The 26,484-nt window shown below is 41.1% G+C and overlaps 2 protein-coding genes across 4 annotated transcripts in view; both read left to right on the top strand.

Annotated features, from left to right (window-relative positions):
* The first annotated feature begins 33 nt into the window (after positions 1–33).
* On the top strand, positions 34–22,170 carry PECR (peroxisomal trans-2-enoyl-CoA reductase). 2 transcript variants are annotated; one of them, XR_011048759.1, is made up of 10 exons: positions 34–148; positions 3,213–3,346; positions 10,924–11,089; positions 11,760–11,841; positions 14,070–14,166; positions 17,001–17,111; positions 17,695–17,806; positions 17,929–19,122; positions 20,009–20,168; positions 20,794–22,170. XR_011048759.1 is itself a non-coding variant. In XM_068407635.1 (8 exons), exons 1-8 carry the CDS (start codon positions 34–36, stop codon positions 18,015–18,017), a joined length of 906 nt encoding a protein of 301 aa, XP_068263736.1. In that variant the 3' UTR covers positions 18,018–19,207. The 2 variants fall into 2 exon arrangements, 1 of the variants encoding a protein (XP_068263736.1); XM_068407635.1 differs by lacking the exons at positions 20,009–20,168; positions 20,794–22,170 and having other exon boundaries at positions 17,929–19,207.
* Positions 22,171–25,451: 3,281 nt separating this feature from the next.
* MAP3K2 (mitogen-activated protein kinase kinase kinase 2) overlaps positions 25,452–26,484 on the top strand; it is a 51,608-nt gene continuing 50,575 nt past the window's right edge. For both annotated transcript variants that reach the window (XM_068407459.1, XM_068407462.1), the window contains exon 1: positions 25,452–25,824. The gene's annotated coding sequence lies outside the window, so the exon portion shown is untranslated. The remainder of the gene's footprint in view (positions 25,825–26,484) is intronic.

Consider the following 26,484-nt stretch of genomic DNA (forward strand, 5'->3'; position numbering starts at 1 on the left):
GGCGGCCGCTGTGTGAGGGGGGGGGGGGGGAAGATGGCGGCGGCGCGCGGGCTGCTGGCGGCGGGGCTGTTCGGCGGGCGGGTGGCCATCGTCACCGGCGGCGGCACCGGCATCGGCAAGGCCATCGCCGCCGACTTGCTGGCGCTAGGTGGGCGCGGGGCAAGGTTGGCGGAGCCGGGCCGGGCGTGAGGTGAAGGCGGGGGATGGAGTGTGAGGAGGCGGGTCAGGGGGTGCTCGGGGAGCTGTCGTGCGCTCGGGGGCCGGCGGCGCTCAGGGAGCGGGTCTGTGAGGAGTTTATGGGCGGGCCGTTGTGGCAGGAGTCCGTGAACAGCGAGGAGGAGGAGGTGAGGCTGAGGTGCGGCTCTGTCTGCTGCCCCGCCGGCACTTAAAAGTGCGTTATTTTAAATAGAGCGGTCAAAGCGAGGTTATGTTAAACCCGGACCCTTTCTCTCATACTCCCTCTTAAGTGAGTTTTCATCTTGCTGAACTGGAGGATTTATCTGGTTGTTGAACTGAGTCTTATGGAGTAGTATGGTTTTGAACTGTTGTCCGCACAGTGAGCTTAGAGAAATGGTGCTTCTCTCTCAGCGATGGTGACAGAAGTGTCCTGAAGTTAAAGTATATCCTCAGTGTGCGCTTTGTGGGCTTTCTTTCCATGCTGTTTACAGAGAAGTGTTAAATCTGGAGTGAAAGGCAGTCTTCGGAGTCATCCGCCTTGCAACACCTTTTCTGCAGGTTTCAGCATAAGTGCTAGGGATCATCGGCGTCAGAGCGGTTTGGGATCATGTTGTTTATCATGATTGGTTTCACTGTTTTCAGAATACCAGCACTAGCATTTTGCCTCACGGTGCCACGCTCCCCGTGGTTTGGGCTCTTGAAATGTGCACCACGCCATTTCACTGCATAGTAAAGGGCTTCCTTTGTTAAGACTGTGCTGGGAGACCTCTCTGCCTTTCCTGGCCTTTGTCACCCCAGCTTTCCACTTGCTCTGTGGAGCTGAAGTGAGGGCTAGTTCTGCTACCTTTGTATTACTGGGGAACTAAGCATTTTTTTAAGGTGTCCTTACATGCTGCCATAATGAGATGCTTTTTAAGCATCATCACACAGTTGGTTGATGATGTTACCCAGTTACCTTAAAATTGTGCTTAATTTGATCTGCATTATTTTTCTCAAGCAGATTACAAATAACGAAAGGGCGTGTCCATAGCATCCTAAATAGAAAACAAGGCCGCAAATCTCCACAAAGCACATGTGAGAAAATAAGGAAAAAGCGATGGCTAAGTACTGTCTCAGTAACATTCCTCATCAGCGGACTTGCAGGCTACTCTTGACAAGAAAATGACCGGAACTATTTCCGTGCATAGCTTGCACTTTAGGCTGTATTTTTTTGGAAAGGGGCCAGCTGGACAGAGAATGCCTGTAGGAGCAGTGACAGATAATGCTAGTCCTGATGTACATTGTTTTTATAACCAGTCTCATTTGAAGCCTTCTGGATGCATTTAAACCTTTCATCAGGAAACTTGTGCCTTTTTCCCCCGAACCCTATCAGGAAGTGGTCTAGTGATTCTTTGTGAAGAAAAAAAAGTGAAGTAGTATCAGCTTGTACAGTAGGTACCAAGTGTTCCTCAGTAAGTTAGAATCACCCGCTCCCCCAGTTAGAGTATTCAGCAAAAATACAGTCTTCTACTGAACCTTATTTTGTATCAGTGTGTGTATTAACAAGCACTTAAGTTGATAAATATAACTGTGCTACTGTGATTTAGTATTTTGTGTTAATCAGTAATTGTGTCTACCATTTTATGAACTCTGCGTTAGTCAAGTGGTTGTGCAAGTGACTGGAGTTCTTAATTTAAAAAATCAGGAGACCTCAGAGACTAATATCTTTACCTGTGTTGTTTTAGGATGGCCACTGATTAAAGTTGAAGCTCCCATTCCTAGGGATATGTAGTTGCAGCACTTCCTTCTGGAAGAATTCAGCTCCTCTGTTTTTTTACTTTTTTTCAGTTTTATGTATAGTTTCACAAGACAGCCTGAGCCAAATGAACAGCTTGCTGCTCTTTACTCCCACTAGTTATTTGGAGTTGATTCTTGTGTTTGTTTGATCACGAGAGGCCAAATTCCACTCAGTAAAATAGCAGCAAAGAAAAAAAAACACCTGGCAAGATGTTAACATTTTTTTTTGGCTGGTTGAGGGTGTTGAATTGGTTTATATTAAAGCAGATGAGCACCGGAGCTGGTGTGAGGAAGGGATGGCTTCTGCTGGGATGCTGAGATTGTGGAAGGAGGGAACTGGGAGCAAGACCTCCTTGCCTGCTTGGCAGTGGAAGCTAGTAATTTGCTTATCCATAGTATGAAATTGCATGCCACTGGATTTGCACTAGGAATTAATTCAGGGTAGTCTGTTTTAGTCCACGTAGTAGCAATTGCTGAAGCCTTAAAGTTGTCCTGAGTCCACTAGTGTGATAGAAGAAACTAGACTGGTCGTAGTATGAGTGTTTGCCATTAATTTGGCACCTGCATTGTTTTTCTCTGTAGACTGAGTCCTTCTGCCTCCAAATGCTGAAAAAAGCAGAAGGCTTGAGCTCCTGCCTAGTTTTTTCCTCTCGTTTCTGAGCTAGGATTCTACAGTGTGTGGTGGTGCCATGGGGAAGCCTCTGTTCCTGCTGTCTGTAGTCTGCAGATAGGAATTAATCTTGTGAGGCTACCATCTTTTCCTTCAGGCTCTATAGGGTTAAAAAGCAGAGCATTACATTTGCTCACTGCTAGTCAAAATTGCAGCCAGACATACAGTAAGATTATTTTTGTGGTTTTAGGAGCAAGCATTTTTTTTGTAATCAAGACCTGCTGAAACATCTTTAAATCACGTAATTGATAAATGGGGCAGCTGTGAGCAGAGGCAGCAAAAGTGATGTCTGAAAGCTACTTTGCTGACTCTGCAGCTCACAGGCTATCTTCCCTTCTGCAGGAAGGAGGGGGAACCTTGTGGATGGTTTTTTTTGATTGCTCTTTTCCTGGCACAATGGGATCTGTTTGCTAAGAAGCACCTGACATCAGTAATTTCTCTTCTCTTGCAAGAACTTCAACACTGTGTCTTCTAGTCAATGGCTAATAAACGCACATCCTACAAGATATCTCCATGATGTTATTAAGAAACTAACATAACTGTAATTTTAACTATGTTAGCTGAAGGATGTTTCGTTTTGTCTCTACAGGTTGCAGTGTTGTTATTGCCTCTCGTAAATTTGACCGATTAAAAGCCGCTGCAGAAGAACTGAATAATACATTTTCTTCCATGAGTCCTGCCAAAGTGACTCCTGTACAGTGCAATATCCGCAAAGAAGATGAGGTAAAGACTAGTGAACTTGTTCTGGGGCTTAACATGTCAGAAGCATATTGTGTATATAAATTCTCAGATCCCCAAGGGTCTTCTGTGGCCCTCTCAAAAGTGGCTTAGATCAGGGGACAGGTGCAGTAAAGCACTCTTAAATTGATCTAGATAAAGATGTATTTTCCAGGGGAAGACCATTTGTTAGCCTCCTAAGCAAGGAAGTGTTTGTAATTGCAAATATTTTTCTGACCATGCATATGTATTTCAGATATTTCTGGGAGAAGCAGGCCTTGAGAACTGGCATGTTCTACAGCTGAGCCGGAGCCCATTTAGCATGGTTCTGTGTCACATTTGTGTGACAGCAGTGAGGGGGCGTTAACTTGTGAAGATGGAGACCTCAGAATAGTTCCTTCAAACAGGAAGTCACAGCATGGAATCTCAGTGCTTGTGACTTGACACAAGTGCCCTGCATTGTCAGTTTTGCTTGTATTAGAGCAAAAAACCCCCCACAGATATTATTATTTTTAGCTGTGTTTCAAATTTCAGTTACAATTTGAGGTGTGCCTTGTTACAAACTTTATTCCTATCCCAGCTGAGTTTTTTCTTTTTTTCTTCATATTAAAAAAAATGGAAGATGAAGAGCAAAAGTACTTAATCCAGGTTCTTCAGAAGTCTGCATTCACCTCCTAATTTTTTAATCTGTGTAATTAAACATTTAGAAGTCCAGCAGCAGGTTGGACTTTTAACTTATTGCAAACAGCTAGAAAATATTCCAGTAACACTGATTGCTACATTTTTCTTAACCTTTCAAAGTCTCTTGTTAAATTCCAGTATAACTTAAAGAAATATTAATGACCTTCAATAGCTATGTAGATTCTGGAAATGTCCTACTATACAACCATAAAGCAAATATAAAAAATAAAATTCTTCCCTCATGGAACAGCTTGTGCAATAAAATATTTATAGATGTATACTTAGACTTTCCCTCCTGAAGGAGATGAACCCTGGGGCTGTGCAGTATGTCACTTCATCTACCAGTGAATTTTAGGTTTGTATTTACTAGCATCAGCAGTGTGATATAATAGGTTATGACAGATGTCAGAGGGCAACTTACGTGATTTCTACAGGAAAGAAAAAGGTACAGAGAGAAAAGAGGTTTAAGCCTCCTTTCATGTCACTGTTCTTGCAGAAAATGACCTGGCATGCTTAATAACCTTCTGCAGGTGAATCTTATTTCTGCATCAGTTTAAAAATGATTTAGTGGGAGCTGCAGTGTTCTGTGAGATGGTAGAGGGCTTGATGGTGAAATGAGGTAATCGCCACTAAGCAAACTACTATTCCTTCTTTGTTTCCTGTTTATTAAGTGTGGCTAAATACATATTTGACAAAACAGTCTTAGATGGCTTTGGAAACTTTTTTGAAGGTGCTTTTAAAGCCTTTTTTTATAGTGCTGTGTAAAGTGTTTAGGGATTATTCTGTGTTACCAGTAGCTATGCTGATACTTGCAGAAACTTCTGTCTTTGCTATTACCCTGTAGTTTCATCATAGAATTGTCTTGTTTCCAGTTTAGTTTTAAGCTTTACTCATTTACAGATACACCAGAACTTTCATACAATATGGGAGAAGCCTCTATCAGAGCCTTCCGCCAGTGAAAGTTCTCATAAACCATTGTTATTTCATATCCGTATCTACTGAAGAGAGGGTTCAGAGGAATAAGGTAGATTAAACACCAGTCTTGAATGTTCCAGTCATTGACTCAGTCTCATAGTTTGACTCACTTCAGTTCTTCAACTGCTCTTACTTCTCTCTGTTGAAGTCCTAGTTAGAAAAAAATCACTATGAAAATTTCGTAAGCCTTTTGTAGAAGTTTTGAATAAGGAATGCAATTTCTGTTGCATGTTAACATAAGAATTTAAGTGTACCCTCTAAACAAATGTTTATCCATTCCAGATGTCCATCTCCAAGAGCAGATATTTTTACTGGCTAGAGACACCCTGTGATTTTTGTTCTTTAGCTCTTGTTTTTCTGGCTCTGTCCTCCTCTGTTAGTTCTTTAATGCTGAGATTCTTAAAGATTGCTAAATCCTGGCCACTTGTTACTTAATTTCTAAAATTACTATTGGACAAAAAATGTGTCCAATAGTAATTTTCAGCTTTTAAATTTGTAGTGAGGATAGTACTTCCTTACACTTAGGTGTTTAGTGTTTGTAAGTTGAAGCTAGATAAACTCAAATTAACAATCGGTAACTTACACTGCTAAAAACTGTCAGAATTTAGAACTGAGGGACGTGCAGATTTTCCACAATCCACTGCTCACTACTGCTTATTTATTATATTTGCTAAAAGCAGGAATAGTGAGTACTTTTTTCTAATTTGCATTTGATTGCCTTGTGGAGACTAGAGAAAAAGTACCTTTGGGCATTTAGTTCTATTGAAAGAACATTGTACATCCACTTTCAAAACCTATTCCATTATTTACCTAAAATTCAGTGCCTCAGACTTCGAGTCTTAGGAACAGGGATCAGTAAAAGATGTAGTGAAGAATTATTCTAGCCTTGGGGGTAAATCTTGAGTAGAGGCAACAGAGCAATATAACTCACTTCAGCATTTTCACAAATACAGGAGTAGCTTCCGGTTTACAGTGGAAGATGAGGTGAGAGGGCATTTAAACTTCTGGCTTCCCTCCCGAAAGAAACAAGACTTGTACAATTGTGATGGCTCTGTATGCTGCTCATGAATAGATTTACAACTCACTCTCTGGTTTCAGCTTAGTATGAGTGAAGAGTATTTACCTCAGAGATTCAGGGAAGCACATTGTTGGGTAGAGAGGACAGCCTCTACAAGTGTTCCCTGTGAGTCATTACATCCTCTTTCTTGGCTCTTATACCAAGTACCAAAGAATTTATGAAGGAGAAAGACTTTATAAATGTCTCAACAAGGGAAAAAACTTAGGAGTTCAAGCCTCCTTAGATGTCAGAACTGATTCATCACAAGCTACAAAGCCCAGGAGCTTCCTGAAGAACTACATAATTCATTTAGTGTGTCCTTCTCTCTGACATCTCACTGAAACCTTTCTAAGAGTAAATCTTTCTCTTAAAGGAAGCCACCATGATCACCTGTAGGAACAAGCCATCTATTCTTACTGTAGCATGCCTTTTTTTTTCCATCCCTCCATCTCCATTAGTTGTTCTGCATTTCTCTAAAGGCCCCTATGAATTTTGTCCTGGTTTTAATTTAATAATCAGGCAAACTGGAGGGAGGGACTTTGAATAGAGGAGATCTAAGAAAGATGAAAGTGCTTTCAAAATTGCCAGATTATTTTTTTCTTCTTCTTCTTATTGCAAGTCTTAAAGTAACTGACCTACTTTGAAGGTGACACAGCTCATTCCTCTTGTGTGTCTTACTTTGGATCTGTGAAATTCAAGCATTAGAAGATTGATTCATCCCTCATCATATAGTGCAATATGTCTGTTAGAGCTCTTTCTGGCTGAGGAAGAGTCAAAGAAGGTGCAATGCAGTAATTGCTGCAGAAGCTTGATGGCAGATATCATGGGAATAGCTTAATGAATTCACATTTTTAAGTCTCTCAGTCTTCATCCTCAGAGGCCTTCTTGCTTTCTAACAAAGCCTATTTTTCATTTAATGTGCCAGAAATCATCTTGCTTGATGGAGGATTTTCAACCACTGCATAACCTGTCAGACTTATTTCTGTGACATGTTTGCTGCTGCTGCTTTGGGCTAGTTTTCTGTTGCATGTTTTGTAAAGGATAACAAACCTTTTTTTGTTTTTAAAGATGGAAGAGTAGAGGGTTCTGGGATGCTGGTAAGAGCACCTGAGGCTTCTAGGTTCTGTCTTCATGGGGCCTTATCCTGAAGCAGTGATTGTGCACCTGTCCCTTATCCTGTGGTCTGGAGTGTACATAGTGATCAATATTGCTTCTTAGTGATTCTGAAGCTGAAGTGATTTTAATTATTTGGCTATTTTCTAGCATTGCCCACATAATGTGTTGAATATAACAAGAGCAGGTCAGTTTGCTCTTGCTGAGATTCAGGCCAGAGCTCTGTGTGTGTGTGTCTCTCTTCAAACCAAGCTCTTTTTCCAAAATCCAAGGTTCTAATTAATTAATTAATTCCAGTGCCTTAATGTAATGGTGGCTGGAGTGGAGGAGAAAGACCCCATCCTTTTTCAATTATGAGAAGAACTTTCTATTGATCTTTGTAGGTGTTGGGAGGGGAGAAGCATGTGTTTGTGTGTCTTAAACGTTGAGCTACAGCAAATCTATTGAAGGGAGAAAGACAGACATGAGGAACTTTTTGCCCTTGTAAAGCCTTTGTGCTATATGCTCTGGACAAACATTTATTTAACTGGCATCTAGATAAGTAAAGACATATCTAGGTAAGTGGAAGATAAAACCTTGTACTTCTAGTAGGCCTCTGCTCTTCTTGAAACCAGCAATTCAGAATTGTGTGTGCAGTGTCCCCTTTTCCATACTCAAGCTCCAGCAGCAACTGCTGCTGGACCAGACCCTGAGGCTAAAACCTATCATCTGACAAACATGACTCCTTGAGGTGGACTCAATACAGTACTGTTTAGCACTTACCTTGTGCCTGAGTTCACTAGTAGCTTTTCTTTTCCAATAAACTTTATAGCTTAGCATAGTCTCAGTTGGTTTATAAATACTTAATGCCTGCCTGCGTGAAGCCTGTAGTGGAAGAGTGTGGCTTGGTGGGGAGCTGTGGATAAGAGATTCCTGTTGTCTTACTTTAAAATAACACAGCAATAACACAAAGTAAAAATACCTGTTATCACTGTGCAAGGATGCCTACTAGTTCTAGTCCCCAAATAGCAAATCTCTAACACTCTGTAGTGGGTAGTTTGCCTGTTGAGTTTTACTCAAGTTCAAGGTGACCTGTGAATACATGTGGACATTTGTACCTTTTCTCTGTATCAGCAAGTACTGTCATCTCAGTTATCTGTGAACGTGTGCTACTGCATAATACTTTTGAGTTGCAGTCTCACAAAAAAAGGTCCTTCTTGAAGAGCTTCAGTCTTCTGATTATGTCTGAAGTGCCAGATTTTGTTATTTTCATTCTTTTTCAGAAGAACGTCCTGTGTTAGCTATAGCTTCTGCAGTTTTGCTTTGCTTCCGGAGAGAGTCTTCAGTAGCTTTTTTATGAAGTTCTTTCTGTGTGGATTTTGAATATTTAGGAACAGGAAAGAATGTTCTTTAGTTCTCACTGTGATTTAAATGTGTTCTACCAGACCCTCTTTCTCACTGTGCTGGTGGTTGCCGTCATCATGTTTACTGTAATTGGGAGACGCCCTGCAACGATGCTTTCTCTACAACACAGAAGACATTGTGAAGATTGCTACAGTTGGAGCATCTGAGCTGTCACTGGAGAGCCTGCCAGCCTTTGATGGCTTTCGGAAAGCAGAACTGATATGCGTTTGTGTTTTTTTTTTTAATTGCCCTGAGAATATGGTGCAACAAGTAGGAACAACAACAGAGTTTCTTAAGATACGACATGTGAACCATTTTGAATTGATATGTTATAGCAGTTTTGTCCACCTGTTGAAAACTTGCTTGTAATTTCTCTTCTCAGTGGATTTTTCTTCTGTTAATTTTTTTTTAAGATTCTTAGCATCCTCCCTTCTTTCTCTCTCTGCCCCTTCCCCCCTCCACTTGAATAGCCTTAGTCTGTTCAAACATTCCTTGTACTGAAACCATTTCTGTTCCATAAATGAGCCCATACTTCAGTGACTTAATGATGGAGACCAATATTCAAAGCAAGATTCTCAGGCTGACAGGGAGAAGAGTTTGATATTGCTGAGCAAAGCATAACTGTTGCTGCCTAGCAAGACATAATTTACTTTTCTCTGGTTGTGAGCAAACCTGGAAGTCTTTGTGGCAAGGTGGTTCTCACAAGTCATGGGTTTGGGACTGCTGTCACAGATGTTTTGGTTTTTTGCTCATTTTTTTTCCTTACATCCCACAAACTGCAGTGACTGATGTCATCAGATGCCATTCAGGACTTAAAGATGGTGATTTAGGTATCAAAATTATTTTCTTAAGGCATTTTTTCTCAGCAGGCGTTAGTTTTTCAATCAGGCTTCAGTCACTCTGTTAGGTTTTCTTCTTCAGGGAGGTGCATCCTTACAGGGTCCACACTATCCTTTTAAACCATCCTGAACTGTAGGAACAGCAAAAGCTGTAAGGCAGCTATTTATAAGTCTGAGTTGGTGACACTCTTGGTGAGATACAGATCATGCATTGTTTATTCTTTTATTTCTGATGTTTTCTATTGCTAACTCAATACAGAGGAAGGCTGACTGATATCCTTCCCCTAGTCAAATCTGTTTCAGCAGCAGCATCGCTCCTGATGTTTGATTTTTGAGGTTTTTTTGGTCTGTATTTTCTTTGACCACAGGTGCTAGATTAACTTTTTACATGTGCTTGAGTAGGAATAACTGATGCAGGGTATCTAGTTATGATAGCAGCAATGTAATGTAAGCAGGAAACAGTCATGTTGTCCCATTTCCCCTATTTCTTGAGGTAAAGGTTGAATTATTAAGCAGTTGCTATAGAGTTCTTATTACTATCTTGTAATAGGAAAAATACATCAGCTTTGGTATCTGTAAAATCTTTGAATGCTTTGGAATATGTTCCCCTCCAGAAGTTCTCGTGTTTAGTGTGTGTGTGGCAAAACTGCTGTACTTCCAAAGCAGAAGACAATGCAGAAGGCTTAGTTTACAGCCTGTAGCTCAGATTAGGTCAATGTTAGAGGTAGGTTTAGATTCTCTTTCCTTCCATATGAACTTAAGCCACTCCTTTTCTGCACTGACAGCTCTTTGAGTGAGTAAATAAAATGTCTATTGCTATTTGCTGTTAACACGTTCTCAGAGTACCCAAAGGTAAATAGTACCAGACAGTGCTCTTAATCGTAAATATTCATCCTACTTATAGAGAGAAGGTGTCTGCTTAGTCAAATTTTCACCTTTCTTTTGCTAAAGAAGACAACTTGTAGTATTTCCAGCACTTTATAGAGTTCATGTTTTGTAGGGTAACAAACCAACCTTCTTGGTCTGCATAAGAAGATTGGCTGTTGCCAGCTCATACGTCGAGCTTTAGTGAATGTACAAAACTTCACAAGATGACTTAACGTTTTCTATTTAAAATGCTCAGGCATATGGGTCAGATGGAAAAAACAGTAGCTACCTTATATGGAACTCTTCCAGCATCCAATGTGAGCACCCCCACCCTTGTGAAAAATGTCAGGAGATCTTAGTAGGTCTTCAGTAGCAGGCTTTTGTGTGGGTTTGTTTTTACAAACCTTCAACGGCTAGATCCCCATCTTCTTTCAGTGCTGCTATTTAATGTAGCACCTACATTATACCAGGAAGATTTCCTAAGTAAACATGGACTCAGCCCAGTCCTTCTTGGCTGACTAAACCTGTCAGTACTGATCTTCCAGCCTCTCTGAAGGCTGATACCTCCTCTTTACGTGTGAAAAGGATATGAGAGAGAAAATACTGTCTGAGAATGAAATTTGGTATATAGCTTAATCAGTATACCACACTAACAAATATTGTTTCAGGTAGAAGCTTTGGTGAGATCTACACTGAGTCTGCATGGGAAGATTGACTTCCTAGTGAATAATGGAGGGGGCCAATTCGTAAGTCCTTCTGAAGGCATCAGTACAAAAGGCTGGAATGCTGTGATAGACACGAATCTGACAGGGACCTTCTACTGCTGCAAAGCAGGTAAGGACTGAACATTAAGCTTTTTTTGTTTATTTGTTTTGTTTTTTACAGCAATACCCGAAAACAAGAAATGTGAAGTTTCCCTACCTTCTTTTTTCACACACTTATCTGACAGTGGATATTTGTTTTCCTAAATCTCATCCAAAGCTTTACATTAAACTGTGTTACATTTGTTCATATATACAAATGTACATGTAGACAAGTATGATCTTCTGGTTAAGGCCAGGTTTGGGGAGTCAATTGGCTTGGATACTCACTTAAAGAACTATGGGAAAACCACTTAACTTCTGTGGCCTGTATTCCCTGTGTGTAACTCAGGAAAAGACCTCTCTTCCATCAGGGGTGTAAATTTAAAGTTAAATTTAAGTACGATACATGATTAACAGATAGTGTTAGGAATGTGGAAATGAAAGTAATCTACATGGAAGCATGAAATCTAGATTTCCACCAAAAGGCTTCGTGACAAACATTGAGTCTTACCCAGACCACACCTGCTATCTCACCAATCCAGTGGTGAGGCTGTGGTACAAAGAGCAAATTGTTTATCTAAATCTGCACAGGAGATGTGCAGTGTAATTGGAGTTAAGACTCCAAATTTGGCTTCCAGTTGGCAAGTTCATTTGTATGCATTTCTTCTGATATTTATAGATTATCTTCCTCCTTCATACAGTGTACAATGCTTGGATGAAGGAACATGGAGGAGTCATTGTCAACATTACTGCTGCCGTGAGAAATGGGTTTCCTGGAATGTCGTAATACATATTTTATTTTATTTTTACATTTTCCTGTATTTTTCCCCTAGAAGTACTAATTGCTCCTAAATACTTCATTTTAGAAAGGTGTACACTGGGGAGCAGCAGAGTATAGAAATACAGTAGTTAGGTCAAGAGAAATCAAGAGTATCACTTGGCTGTATGTGTGGGGATCTCTTATTAATTCAGTAGAGACTAAATGATATCTCTGGTCTCTGTCAACCTGTTTGTAAGAAACTATGAAGCAAGACTTGCTGGTGAAGTTTTCACTGGAAATGGTACGCTAGTGGGACTAGTTGCACTGAAATGTAACCTTTGCTTGTTCTCTCTCCAAATTTCTGGAGGGTTTGCAAGAACTTGGCAGCTGTTGTTTTCCTCTTCTACTGTCAGTTTAGAGGTCTCGATGGTGTAATCATTTTATGGGAGTTGGACTTGGGAGTAGGGGAGCAGGAGGAACATTTCTAGTATGTTACAGCTTTTGGCTTTGTCCTTCAAGTCACATAATGCCTACATTTCCCATTTTTCCTTTTTACTCTCACTTTGTAGCCATCTTGGAGAAGGTCTCTGATGCAGAGAATTGGTTCTATTTGCTCTGCTCCTTTCTTGACTGGGAGAAGGCTCATGGGTAACATATTACAACGTTTGTTGTTCTTTAAACTGACACAAACGATCACAGCTGTCTGCATGAAAATGCAGCATCCTCTCTATATCTGTATGTGTTCTATATTTGTTCAAATTTCTTTACCCTCAAAATGGAGGTGAGCAGGAGTCTTCCGATTTGAAACTTTTCTACCAAAAAAGTTCCAGTTTGTTGAAAGAGAAATAATGCTCAGAAAGTGAATTGTTTCAGTTATTTTATTTTCAAAGGAAATTCTGAAGTTGTCAAAGTGCTGCATTTTGACAGTTTCTTAATTGAAAAAATCTGAATTTCTTCTTTGAAACTACTTTTTTTTAAACTTTGAAATTGAATTTCTATTGAAGAAAATATAAAAATATAATTTGAGCAAATTTTACATTACCTCTCTTTGTCCTGATTCAGGTTTGAAAGTTTTCAAAATTTCAAATTTTTAAGGAACAGCAGAATATTTTCTCACTAGCTTGTCCTTGGCTGTACAAAATAAATTTAGAGATCCACATGGTGGTGCTGAAGCTACAGTTATTTGAGTTTCTGCACTCTGGTTGAGTCTGGTTGAATTGTCACAGTGAATATGCTGAAGCTATATTTGAGAGTTGAACCAAGAGATAACTAATTCTGAATAACAGTGGAAAAAAGTTTCCCAAATAGCTGTTGTGTGTGGATGTAGATGGATAGACAAAACTACTTTCAAATTAAATTTCTGTTGAATTGATACTTGTTTTGGAAATGTACTATTGAAAAAGACTTGCCTTTACAAGTCCAGCCAGCACTCATGCCAAAAATCACCTGATGCAGTTTTTCATAAGTGTTAATTTTGAACATAAAACTAGTCGAGTTTGTTTGCTCATAGTGTGCCTGGAGGTTATTTCTTTCTGGCCTAAACATATGAATAAGTTGTGTTTTCTTCTGTTTTTCTTAAGCTTTTCTTATTCCTTTCCTGGTGTTTGAGAAGCTATTTTATCTGTCTCCTCTAAGTCTGTTTTGCTCAGCTAAAGGAACTAAACTCTGTTAGTTTTCTCTGAGTCCCACTGTCTGCTATTCATCACTGCAGTAATTTTGTCTGCATTTGTTCAACCCTGTGATCATTTCAGACCGGTTTCCTATAGCAGCAAAGCGTATGAGATTACCCTGCCTATGGCCATCTCTATCTCCATCCACCTATAATAATTTTGAATAGTGGCTTATTTTAGTCATGTTTGTCAGAAGATCTAAACTGTTTTTCAGACCGCTGTCCTTCCGAGTGTTGCTCTACCTGTGCAGCCTACCTTTCGTAGTTTTACACAGTTTGAACTTTGCCTTGAGTTGTTTTTCATTTTATAATCCTGTTCCTGCAGTAGAATGCAGCGGACCTCATGTCACGTTGGGGAAGAGATGATAAGTATTTCCAGAAATGACAGGAAATCATAGCATAGCTTGTTTCAGCTGTGAAGCTGTGGTCAAACTTACAAACTAGAAAATCTCTCTCTCTCTCAGTTGGTTGGTCCAGCCATAGAAAGCTAATCTGACTATGCTAGTGAGGCTGCGGTAGAATTAGCGTTGGGAACTGTTAGCTGGGGGAGCAGATGCTTCTTTTGCTTTCTTTTCTCAATAGGCATACAGGAGCTGCAAGAGCTGCAGTGAATAACCTAACCAAGACTCTAGCTTTAGAATGGGCCCACAGCGGAGTAAGAATCAACAGCGTTGCTCCCGTAAGTAATGGCAAACAATCTGAATAAACTTAGCCATCATACACGTTCATGGTTAAAACTTTCAGACCAAAAGGGATTTTAAAATCTATAGCCTGTAACTGTTTGTGGATTATTTCTGTATTTATTTATTATTCCCTCGTCTACATTCTTCAGGTCATTTGAGAGTGTTTTGTACTGTTTGGATGACAAGCCAGAGATGTGAGATAAAATTGTTTCTGCTTTCTGCTTTGACTTAGCATTCTTGGGTTTTTTTTCTAGCTTAATGAACTGATACCTGGGAGGAGTTGGTGACCTGTGTTACAAACCGTTGATATAAAATTACCGAATGCTTTGTGTTTCAGTAATGATTACGTTATTTCTGAGTTCACAAAACTTTCTGTTTGAGGTTCAGGTATGCTGATGGTTTCCACCTGTGTTTACAAAGTTATTTTGAGAATCTCTAAATGTGTCACATACTGTCTTTTACTTTGTCTTCTACATGTTAAGTTAGATTAGTTTTAGGCATAAAAAGACTGCATTTGGAGTGGACCTTCTCTCAAAGGAATTAAATGTAAAAATCTGTGTTCTGATTTTTTTTCATATCAAATGTATGCAGACAGGAAACCACTGTACAGGTCAACTAAAATATGCCTGCCACATTTCTGAGGAAGTAGGTAGTGTGTAGCAGTTGTTTTAAGGAACTATATAGAAAGAGCAGCTATATTGTCTAGTGCATGATGTTGCAGATACAGAGGTTATATAGAAGCCTGTGCTGGTTTAAGCTGGGATAGAGTTAATTTTCTTCATAGTAGCTAGTATGAGGCTATGTTTTGAATTTGTCATGAGAATAATGTTGATAACACACTGATGTTTTAGTTGTTGCCAAGCAATGCTTACATTAAGCCAGGGACTTCTTCAGTTTCCCATACTGCCCCTGTCCTCCCAGCTTCTTATAGAGAAGAAGCTGGGAGGAGGCACAGCCAGGACAGCTGACCCAAACTGGCCAAAGGGATATTCCATACCATAGGATGTCATGCTCAGTATATAAACTGGGGGGAGTTGGTCGGGAGGAGCGATCGCTGCTCGCGGTCTGGCTGGGCATTGGTGAGCAGGTGGTGAGCAATTGCATTGTGCATCACTTGTCTTCCTTGGGTTTTACTTCTCTCTCTTTTTGTTTTCTTCCTTTTCATAATATTATTATATTATTAGTAGTAGTAGTATTTTATTTTATTTCAATTATTAAACTGTTCTTATCTCAATCCATTAATTTTACATTTTTGGATTCTGCTCCCCATGCCATGGCGGGGTGGGGTGGAGTGAGCAAGCAGCTGTGTGGTGCTTAGTTACCAACTGGGATTAAACCATGACAAAGCCCTAGCTTTGACATTGGAGATTGTGAGATCTGTTGGGATTTGTGTAATCTTCACTTTTAACCATGATTTATTTTGCACATTTACTCCCTTGAAAACAAAAGAGGAAAGGTAAACTTTGTCCACTTACTTCAACGCTCAGAATTTGCCTTATCTCACAGTAAAGTGTCTGATTTGTTTAACTGGTCCCTAAGAAGATCTTTCTACTGTCTTTGTGGGAAGTCTGTATATCCTGTTGTGCTTCTTGTCCTAAAATACCTGGCTTGCTTTCTTTGGCGTGGCACAGAATGCTTAATGGCAGATGTGTGACGATCATTCAGGTAGTGGCTCTTAAGTAGCCTCTGTGAGGCCCAGCTCATCTGGAGACTTGTTAAAGATTTACTGGCTTGTTTTTCCTGTTTATTTGTTTTTTCTGATTTATCAAGTCTCGGACAAGTAAGTAATTAAGACAGCTTTATTATGTGAATATATTTTTCAGGCATGCTAACTACTTAATGAATCATACTAATTATAGCACATGTCAAAAGAAGTTTTTGACAAGCAAACACTTCAGTGGTTTGGCTCTTTAAGAAATATTTGCCAGCTTTGTTACTGTGCTGGTAACAAAAATCCACGTTGTAGTCACAGTAATATTTTATATCCGTCTGTCACCTTTATGGACACACTACGTCTGTGGTAACCACACAAAACTGTTACTGCTTTATAGGAGCAGAGTAACATGTAGGGAATGGGTACATAGAGAGGGAACCATGCATTCTTAAAAAAAAATAGTTTCACATATGAGTGCTTCCCTAGTTCCCAAAATACAGTCACTCACACTTCACAGATATCTTAAAAGAGAAATCTTAGCATGTGCTCCATGCATGAGTTCAAATTTTGCTATCTTACTTAAACTTGAATTCCAAAGGTTCTGTCATAACTAATCTATGTAACCCTGTGTTCCCATTGCTGTAGCCTCATCTTCCCTCTCAAGTCTAAACTGGACTGTGTAATCATCAGAGCAGAGACAGTCATCGTTTTCTATTTCTATAGCAGCTAAGTAGGGAGAGTCTGAATTCTGTGAAATCTGTCTGCTTCCATAATTCACAATAAAATCAATCTAGTGTTCTTACAGATTACAAGAAACTGTTGAGAGCTTGTTCTTGGGGCTTTGTAGTTTTCTGCCGTAAGCTAATATGAAATGCTTGTAATTTCAAAACAGTCTTTGAGTTTCTTCTTTATACTCTCCACTTCATAATTATTGAAGTGACAGTGGAGAATTGGAATAATTTGAATTATTGCGCTTGAATAGATGTGGCTAGCAGCCAAATTACCTTCTTGTATAAGTTATACGATTCCATTAAATTTAAAAACTTGCATTCAAGTGCTGTTTAGATAGTTTAATCCCTCAGAAAATCCCAGTAATGACAACTTCATAATTTTACAATGATCGCAGTTTAAACGTATGTAAGAAAACTTAATTTTCACTATGCTGTTTTAAAACAGGGACTAGTATTTTCAGAAACTGCTGTTGCAAACTATGGAGAACAAGGTACCATGTTCTGGTTAAAGAGCATACCAAAGATTCCTGCCAAGAGGTCAGCGGTTCCTGAGGAGGTAATGTATTTCAGAGCATTTGTGATATTTCTACTTCTCTGTCTCTATTTTGAAGCCACTTTATTATATAGAGAACAAAAAAGACTTAATTTTGCACTGTGATGGAATATTAAAAAAGAAAAAATTTGTAGTAATGTGTAGTAGTACCAAGTGGGAGACTTAACCAGTAGTCACTGTTACACTGAAAATGTAATTTACTCTTACAGCTAAAGAGTGTCATAGTAGATGTTAGTTCCTGAAAAGCTTGGCTTCTATCAGGGAGGACTGAAAGAATGAATATTACTGTGAAAAACGTGTATCTTAAAAGTACTTAGCTCTCTTCCACCAAGAATGTGCATCTTTGATGTCAAACTGGTCAACTTATTTGTTTGATTTTTGGCATCTGATGCTGATCTTTGAGACCTTACTGATTTTCATCTGTTGTGTACTTGGATGTTTATGGCTGGAAAGATGGCTTTACAACTGTTACAGTTTTCATTACCAAGTAGAAAATGTTGCTGTGTCTTGCCCATAAAAGTTTTTACAAGCGTTTTGACAATTCCCAGCAGTTTAAGAAAGATTAAAATTGTCATTCTTTTGTTAGATCTCTCCTGCAGTGTGTTTCCTACTGTCTCCAGCTGCTTCTTACATAACTGGGATAACCATCGTCGTGGATGGTGGCCAAAGTTTATATAGCCATATCCTAGAAATACCTGGTAAGAAATGGGCTACAAAATAATGCCCTTCAAGTGATTGAAGTTGGGCAATGGGAGGACACAAAAGTAAAATGCCTAGTTCCTCAGTCAACTAAGTATGTTGTTTTACTTGTTTTCCTCAGATCATGAGAGATGGCCCTCACCACCAAAAGGCAAAAATTCTGAAATGCTTAAGAAGCTTCTTTCTGGCAAGTTCAAGCCAAAGCTGTGAAAGAATGAGATTTCACCTTATCCCCAATTGCACACTTGCTGATAATCTTGCTTTGTGATTTGGGCCTGTTATTCTCAGTAATAACATTTTTTTTCTCATACATAATTATATTGAGTGCCTTGATTTTAATTGGTTATATTTAAAACTTGAAAGGCTGTACATAGTAAATTTCTTCTCTGAGAACACTCACTGCCCTGAAAACATTCAGTCTCTTGGGAAGGGAAGGTATGAAAGACAAATTCTCCATTTTCACAGGCATTAAGTAATGAAGAATCTCAGTCAGAAGTGAATGAAAAAATACTTATTTTGAAGTGAAGGGGGCAGAGAGGGAATGTTTTGAAATCCTTCTATTCTGGATACATTTGGGGAGAAGATAATTTAAATCTCTCTTATTAGTTGCATCAGTAGCCCTTGAGGTAGCTGTTAGCTCTACACTATTTCTGTTCAGCCACACACTGAGTGTTCAACAATGAAGGTATTTCTCTGAAAAGCATTAAAAATAAGGCAGAATACTGTTATTACTGTTTCAAACGAATATGGCATATCATACTGGGAATGTTTTGAATTGTTTGCAGATATAACAACATAATGGAGTTAAGCTGGCTGCAACTTAAATTTGGTAATAGAATAATCGGATAATATACTTAAGCCTTAACATAGAGTGATGGAAAACAGCATAGATTCAACAATTTAACATGCAAAAGCTGTGGTGTATATTGCAGTGCTTTCTGCAGTATGCTGTACTGTTAAGGGAGAAACTTGGAATCCTTCATTTACCAGTTAAAAGGCTTTCTATCCATACTGTGTTGTCTCACAATGTTAACACAATTTTGTTCATCAGTGTCTCTAAAATAGGTGTGATTTTGGTGATCAATGCAGAGATTCAATTTAAAAAAACAGAAATCTTGCAATATATTGCTCAAAGAGGCTATATTTGTCATTACTCTTTTTTTATTCACTTTTAAGGCAAGCGTTCCCATGTCTGAAAACTTTAATCAAAATATAAAAAATAAGTGATGACTGTGTTTGCTGTAACAACTGAAATTTGTGGACTCAAGTTGCTGCTATAGAAGTGACCTCTTTAGTACTTCATTTTGGATTGAATGTAAGAGTCTCTGCCAGTTGTTTGTCCTCTGCAAAAATGTTTGACTTTTGTGTCTTTCATTAAAATACAGGAACTTACACAGGTACATGTAGATTGCTTTTTCATGAAAATCTGATGCCATTTTTGTGGGAGAGGAGGGGTTTGAGCCAAAATGCTTTCTCCCTCTGGTATATCCTCTTTCCTTAGTAACTGGGTGGTCATTTATGTGGTTGTGAGAAAACTTGTACAGATATAAAATCAGCTTTTTTCAAACCTCTTGCACAAGGTGTATTTTGATTATTGCAAATATTAGTTCAGGGTACACAGCAAGAGAATTCCTGGAAGAAAATGCACCTGTTAGATAACTAACCCTAGAAGCCTAGCCCCTTGCATTTAAGTGAAATTATTTTGTTTATTAAGAGATTATTTCTACATTCCTAACATCTTTCTGTAAAAGAAGGTTAAACATGAACAGGCTTGAGGCTTGTGGAATTTACTTTCTCTTCATGTTTGACTGTGAGCTGCTATGATACGTGTGGACTGTAGATTTGATGTGAAATGGAAGTGATATGATAAAACTAAATTACTTTTATTATATCCCAGAACTGTTCTCTACAGGATTTGGGCATAAACTTGCAAATAATTATTTTATACCGTTACAAATTTCCTCTTTAACTTCACGGGTGTCTGAATATTCATAAAGAGGGGAAATTTATACATAATGATGGTGAAATGCATCACTCATCTCAGTGAAATCAAACATTAGAAAGGTGAGCATTCTCCTGTGCGGGAGACATGTTCAGTCTGCAGTTAACTCCTCTGCAAGTAAGAACTGTAACAAACCAACCTTTCTGCTTGTACTGAATACAAGGAACTTTTATTTGACCTTGCCTTCTTCAACTTCCAGCAAAGCAATGGATGTATTAAGAAGATCTAAGCTAGTTCTTTAGAAGAGGCTTGTTCTTGCGTGTGCTTTTTTCCCTGGAAAGAAGTTGAAACAGCATTTGTGGAGCCTTAATGCACTGCAGCGTAGTGCAACAGGAGAATATACTCAAAATACTCCAGGGGTAAGTACAGTGTGAGAATACAGAAAATACATGCTCAAAAAGAGAAGGGGAAACATCAGTGTTCTCTGCTTTTTTTGCTTTTTCTTTTTTTTCAGTAATAATACTAACAGCCCCATGTTTTGAGGGTTACTGTGCACAATGTTAAAATGCTTATCACATTATATCAGATATTAGGATACTAACTCCTCTGCTGTAATGGTTTTGCAATGATCGCAGCCCCTCTTTTTTTTTTTTTTTTTTTTTTTCCATTTTTTTCTTCTTGCACCAGGGAGAACTTGAAATGTTTAATTCCCAGAACAGAGATTTTATTTTGATCCTTGCCTCTTCGGTCCCTTTTTATGCAGATTAAAATGATTTTAAAAGTTTTGCAGCACCTTGCAGAAACTCAGTGTTGTGTCAGCTGGCAGCATGAATGTTTCAGGTTTCTGCTGCTAGTGGTGCAGATAATATCAGCTGTAGCAAAGCTCTGCCTAAGCTGTTGCAGAAACAGCCCTTGATCAAAGGGCATTGAGATGTTAAAAAAAAATGGGTGTGGTAACAAAAACATCCTCAACCTGTGTAAGATTTGGGTAGCTGAAGTTCAGAGAATGGGGCTTGATTTTATTTTATTTATTTATTTTACAAGGGAGGTGAATGCAACTGTGGGAAAAAGGCTGAGGAACCTTAGGAGGAATCAAGGAGATTTATTGACCGAACACTGAAACTTAAACATCTGCTGCACTGTACAGTTGTAATAAGCAAAGAGAAGAATGTTAGAATGACAGTTACATTTACCATTCTCTTAGAAATGTCTTTTCAGTTGCTTTAATATTTACCTTTGGCTAAACCTGTACCTATTCTGCATACTCCTTATCAGATACTAATTTGACTGATAAACGGGTGCTGCTACTTTGCTCCACTGTCTGGTGTTATATCTGAATATGTGTTGTAGAACTTTACATTTATGAAAGCAGCGTGGTTCCACAAAGGGGAATTTTTATCAACTCTGCTTGCCTTATGTTTTATAGAAACTCTTTGTGTTAAGCAGAATATTGATTATTCAGAGTATTTATTTAGCGTAAAATTAAGTTTGATTATTCAGGGGGTTTACTTAGTGTAAAATGAAGTCTGTGTTGTAAAAATCTTCATTCTTTAAAGATTAACAGTTGTTATGTTTGCTAAAGGGAATATAGTCTGTGCAGTGTCACTCTGCAGTAAGGTCCATTATCTGCCTTGAAATGTAAATGAACAACAGTTGCTTGTTACAAGCTTTAATGGCTATATTTAGGCTTCTGAACAGTTGTATAGAATATCCTGTATAATCTTTAAGAAAGCATGCTATTTGCCAGATAGTGTAATTTCATATACTTCTAATCAGCATCTCCTAGTTTACTCTTGCCTTCTCAAATAGCGGACTTGTTTAAATGGCTGAGTAATGTAGACATTAGGGGAATAATCTTATTAGTAAAGTCAACAGTGCCTGTGTTCTGGCTTACTGAATACGGCTAAGTCCTGAAGGTAAACGAGTTGCTTCATAAACTTCAGTGATGGGGTTGGAGCAGACAAACCTATCAGTACTGCTGCCCAGTCTCATGTATAGTGTCCTTTTTCTAGAGAAGTGACTCCGTACCTGAATGACTGCTGTATTTTTCCCCAGTATTATAGACAGGTCAATAGCTGGCTGCTTTATATTTATTTTGTTCTGGAGCTAAACTTAAATGTCTTGGGCAGTGGCAATGCATCCTGAAATACAAAATACTAAGCATGATGGGACATTCCAGTCTGGGGAAGAAATACAGTTACTAGAGGGGAAGATGAAGCCTCTTATCAGAGAGATGAGACTGTTCAAAATAGAATTGCAAACAAGGTTGTTGATTTTCATTTTTTGTGTGTCATTCTTTTTTATTTTAACCTAAGTCTCTTAATTTTAAAGTGTTTGCAGATAAAAGCTTACTTAGATGTAATATCTTAAAATGAAATCTGGGCTTCTTTGCTTATATTCCTGTAGAAGTTTGATTTTTTCCTGCTTTGGGGTGATAAAGGAATTGGTTGATATAACTGCTAACCATAGCTTTATGTACTCTGAAGAATCCACTTTTTGCTTAAGATCTGTAAGTCTAGGGCTCTAGATGGAAAGGTGTAATGAATCTTCCAGCAGTGGTTTAGGACTGTCCTCCCCAAGCTACTTGTTCTTGCTCTCCTTTGCCATCAGCCTCACAGTGATTGTGCATTTGTACTGGGAGGAACTGGAACTACTGAGAGGCAGGTGCATGTTTCCTTCTGTCATGGAAAGGCAGAGGAGCACAGCAGACAGGTAGGAGTAGCAACATCTTGAAATAATACTGTTGTTTGCTCAATGCATGTGAGCTGGATTTAAATTTATAAACAGAATGTTGGCCCTCCTGCTGGTGAAGAAGGACTCTTGATCATGTTACAGCATCCTGGCATCACAAACTTTATACTACTGCTGTTCCCAAAAGAAGCCATTTTGACTTCCTTTATCTGCTCTGTCTCCAGCAGCTTGGTCCTTTTCCAGTTAACCCCCCTTTTGATTAAAAAGATATGAAATTAATCACTTATTTAACTAGACCCTTTTCTGGATGTAGTTCAAAATGTGGTAACATGGTAATATAGTGCCAGCTATAGGAAGGAGTGCTGGGGAGACAAAGAAACTTGGGGAGGAAAAGGAGGATGATGGCATGGCCACGAAAAGGGGCTGGTTTGTTCCCATTTAAAGTGTTTAGAAGCTATGGCTTTACTGTTAACTAATACAGGCACTTGTCAGCCTCAAGCAATACGTCTAGAAGGTGAGAACCTCTTATTGCAATGAGGTATTGATTCTGGAATCCAGGGAGAGCCATACTGCCAGATTTCAGTCAATTGCTTGAGTCGACTATCCTAAGATGTGCTTACCCTGTAATTTCCACCCCCGCTCCTCCCAACTTCCATTGCCTGTGTAGGGCTTGTGCTGAATGCATAAATAACTAATATGCTTTATTGCAACTTCTGTCATCTATTTTTATGCTCTTCCATATCAGCAATTACACTGTTCCTATAAGCTTTATTTTGCTCCAGTAGCATGTCGTGATCTCAGAACCATGCCCCTGGGTTTGGGCTGAGCTCAGTGTGAGCCAGTGTCATAAGCGCTTGTCCCTAGTGTTGATAGATATTTTTTATCTCAAAGTCAATATTTAGCTTTTTATCCTGCTCCTGATACTGAAGATGCTCTGTTTTAGGGATTATGGCACAGCACTACTGATGCCTATCAGGACGTACATCACCTCTTCATGAAGCACTCTTGGGATGGTGCTCATAGTGCAGTGAGAGTGCTCTGTGCTATGCGGGCTTTGTGCAGAAACACAAAGGACCACATGGGCAGAGGAATGTGGGATGATTTTCCACAACCCTTGCTAGCTTCTTCTGAAGTGAAGGAACTCTGTCTTCAAAACCTGCTGTTCACTAACCCTTCCTCCATCAGTGAAAATCATTTGCAAGATGCTAAAACTGACAAATGGCCATGAACTGGAACATTAAGGCAAGGGAAACACTGGATGTGTTTTCAAAGCTGTGTAAGCAGCTGTGGCTCATTGATCTTGCTTGATGGTCCAGGAGCATCACACGTCGTCAGCATTTTTCTTGGCTCTTTCCCTATCATTTAGCAGAAAAGGTCACCTTTTTAGCTTTCTAGTTAAAGGCTCTTGGTCATGACAAGTGACTCACAAACATGGCTGACAATTTTGCCAACTGTGGAACAAAGTGTTTTAGCTTTGAGGGACGACTACGTCTCCTTCATGTTGGCTCTGGAGTTCTTATTAATCAGTGTGATTCAGAGCCTTGTGCCTTCCTTGGATATGCTTCATCAGTTGGTCTTTCTTTAGCACAGTCCTCTTCAATCATTTTTTTTTAAAGATGATAATGTTTGGTTTTATCATAATCTGCAGCCTGTTTCAGTGGAAGATCTTGAAATACTCAGGTTGTGGGCCTTCATGTGCAATTTTTTAGTTTCATATGTGGTTCCAGCTGAAAGTTTACTTGCCTGGGTATGCAGCTCGGGGTCCTCTCCCACTGAAGAACTGTCTATTTGAAAGAGCTTCCCTGCATAATTATATATGCCTATAAAAACGATGTAAGTCTTAAACTTTGGTTCAAGTAGGTTTAACCAGGTTTGTTTACAGTGGCCAAAAAAAAGCCCCCAACCCTTGTTTTGGGTAGATTTTGAGGGCTTGTCCAGGCTTTCCAAACTTCTAATTGTCTTAAAGCTTAAATAGCTCTGACCACATGGCCAGAAAGCAGCAGGTGAGCGGCAGCTCAGCGGGGATTACGGCGCCGTAGGGTCAGGCGCAGCAGCACAGATCACTGCTACCTCGGTACGACTCTCTCTGAACAGGCATTGCCTGTCAGCAGGTCACAGAAGGGGGATTGCTGAACACGGACAGGTCGCCCGTGCATCTTGTATGCAATGGCTCGTGCCTGTAAGCTTATTTTTAGATCTGTACAAAACTAACGACATTGCCGTAGTAATATTTACAGTCAGACTTTGAGGGTAGCAGTAACAGCTGTCCTGCTACGTATTGGGGAGCGCTTCCTTGCTGGTTAAAGGCGGCGGCTCCCGCGGAGAAGGCTCAGACTGTGCTGGGACAAACGGGCAACCTGAGGGCAGCAGAGCGGCGTTTTGAATTGTCCCGAAAAGCGTGGGCAACCCCGTGCTCGCTGTGGAGGCGAGGGCTGCCGCTCTGGGCTTGTCAGGGGCGTGTTGTTTTTGAAGTAAGCTGTGGAGGAAGCGTGATTGTACCGAGGTGAATGTTCCCATCCCGTCTTCGAACAACAAGAGATCCCAAAACCGCAGAAAAGCGATAGGCTGGGCCTAAACTAAAATCGCTTGACAAGAGAGCGGCCGCTCCCTGCGCAATAGCGTACGGCACGGCGCTTCAGAGGCGTTCCCAGGAGGCACGCAAGCCCTGGGCCGTTTGCCTGTCAGGCCGCTCGGTGCCGCGGAGGTTCCCAGCGCGGGCGGCAGCCGAGACCCGGTACCGCCGCACCAGGGGGCGGGGAGAGGGCGGGGCCTGGCCCTGCGCGCCGCCGCCGCCCCGCGATCTCGGGGGGAGGGGGGCTGGTGCGCATGCCACCGCAGCCCCTGGGCGCGGGCTTCCCACTTCCTCCTCCCCTCTTTGCGCGTGCGCGGGGGCGGGCTGGTGCTCTCGCACCGCCCGTGCGCCGGGACGCCAGGCCGCGGTGACGTCTCACGCGCTCCCGCCCGCCGGCCGCACGGCTGACGTCACGAGTTTCGGCGGAGGGGGAGGCGGAGCTTTCGGTTGGCAGCAGCGACGGCGGCGGCCGCCGGCGCCTCACGCCTGACAGGACCCCTCCCCCCCCTTCCCCGGCCCGGCCCCGCCGCGGCGTCAGCGCTCTGGGGGCACCTTCCCCGCTCCCCTCCTCAAGGGCCCGCCTCGGCGCGCGACTCCCTCCGCGCCGGCCTCGGTGCCTGCTGTCACTCTCCCCGCCGTGCGCCCGCGCGGGCAGGCCCCGGGCCCCTTCCCCCCCTCCTCCGGGGGGGGTGGGCTCCTCTCCGGAAACCTGGCCGCTCCCTTCGCGCTGCCTGCCCAGCCGGGCCTGCGCCTGCCGCCGCCGGGCAGCGCGAGGGGTCCCTCGCGGCCGCCCGGCCTCCGCCGTGACACAGGTCAGTGCCGGCGGGGTGGGCCGGGGGGGGGGCTCTGGGAAAGGCCGGGCGGGGGGCGGCCCTCGGCTGCGCGTGTGTTTCGGGGGACGGATTTGTCAGTGCGCGTCGGAGGGGGCCGCCGGTGTGGGGGACGCCGGGGGCAGCTTCGGCATCCGGGAGGTGCCTGGGCTGGGGGGGGAGCACGAACAGCACTACTGGGGGCCGCCGGGGGCACCGTCCCTGTCCAGGTGGAGGTACGCGGCGATGCGGTTACTTGAGGTGCTGAGGGGGACAGAATCATAGGGATTGTACGAGCTCTACAAATACTTAATGTCACCGAAAACCTTCCTGTGATCGCAGGCTGATGCTGTAGTCTCTTGTCTTTACGTTGCTCTGCAGTGATAGCAGCGCTAGCAGCGCTACGAATGGGGAATGTAGGTCAGATTCTGCGAGATATTTTTGTCGGGGGAAAAAATGAATGTTAGTTTATTTCTTCCCTTATTGCTTTTGAGGTGCATTGCAGCACCCACGAGGTTGTGTTTTTTTTTTTTTTTTCCTGGCTTCCTCTCTTGCTTCATAAATCTGGTGTTAGTTTTTGGCTGTGGAATTACAGAAGACAAAAGCATTAAATAAGCTGAGCGGTTCTAAGCTGTATTGTATCAGGAAGTGTCCTCTAAGAGG

The sequence above is a fragment of the Nyctibius grandis genome, chromosome 9, assembly GCF_013368605.1.
Source record: "Nyctibius grandis isolate bNycGra1 chromosome 9, bNycGra1.pri, whole genome shotgun sequence".
NCBI classification, from domain to species: domain Eukaryota; kingdom Metazoa; phylum Chordata; class Aves; order Nyctibiiformes; family Nyctibiidae; genus Nyctibius; species Nyctibius grandis.

Excerpts from the sequence above, each read along its gene's own strand:
- PECR (XM_068407635.1), top strand. The coding sequence starts at position 34 with ATGGCGGCGGCGCGCGGGCTGCTGGCGGCGGGGCTGTTCGGCGGGCGG. Across the intron at positions 11,842-14,069 it reads AATGGGTTTCCTGGAATGTC|GCATACAGGAGCTGCAAGAG; the intron begins GTAATACATATT and ends TTTTCTCAATAG. Across the intron at positions 17,807-17,928 it reads CCATATCCTAGAAATACCTG|ATCATGAGAGATGGCCCTCA; the intron begins GTAAGAAATGGG and ends TGTTTTCCTCAG.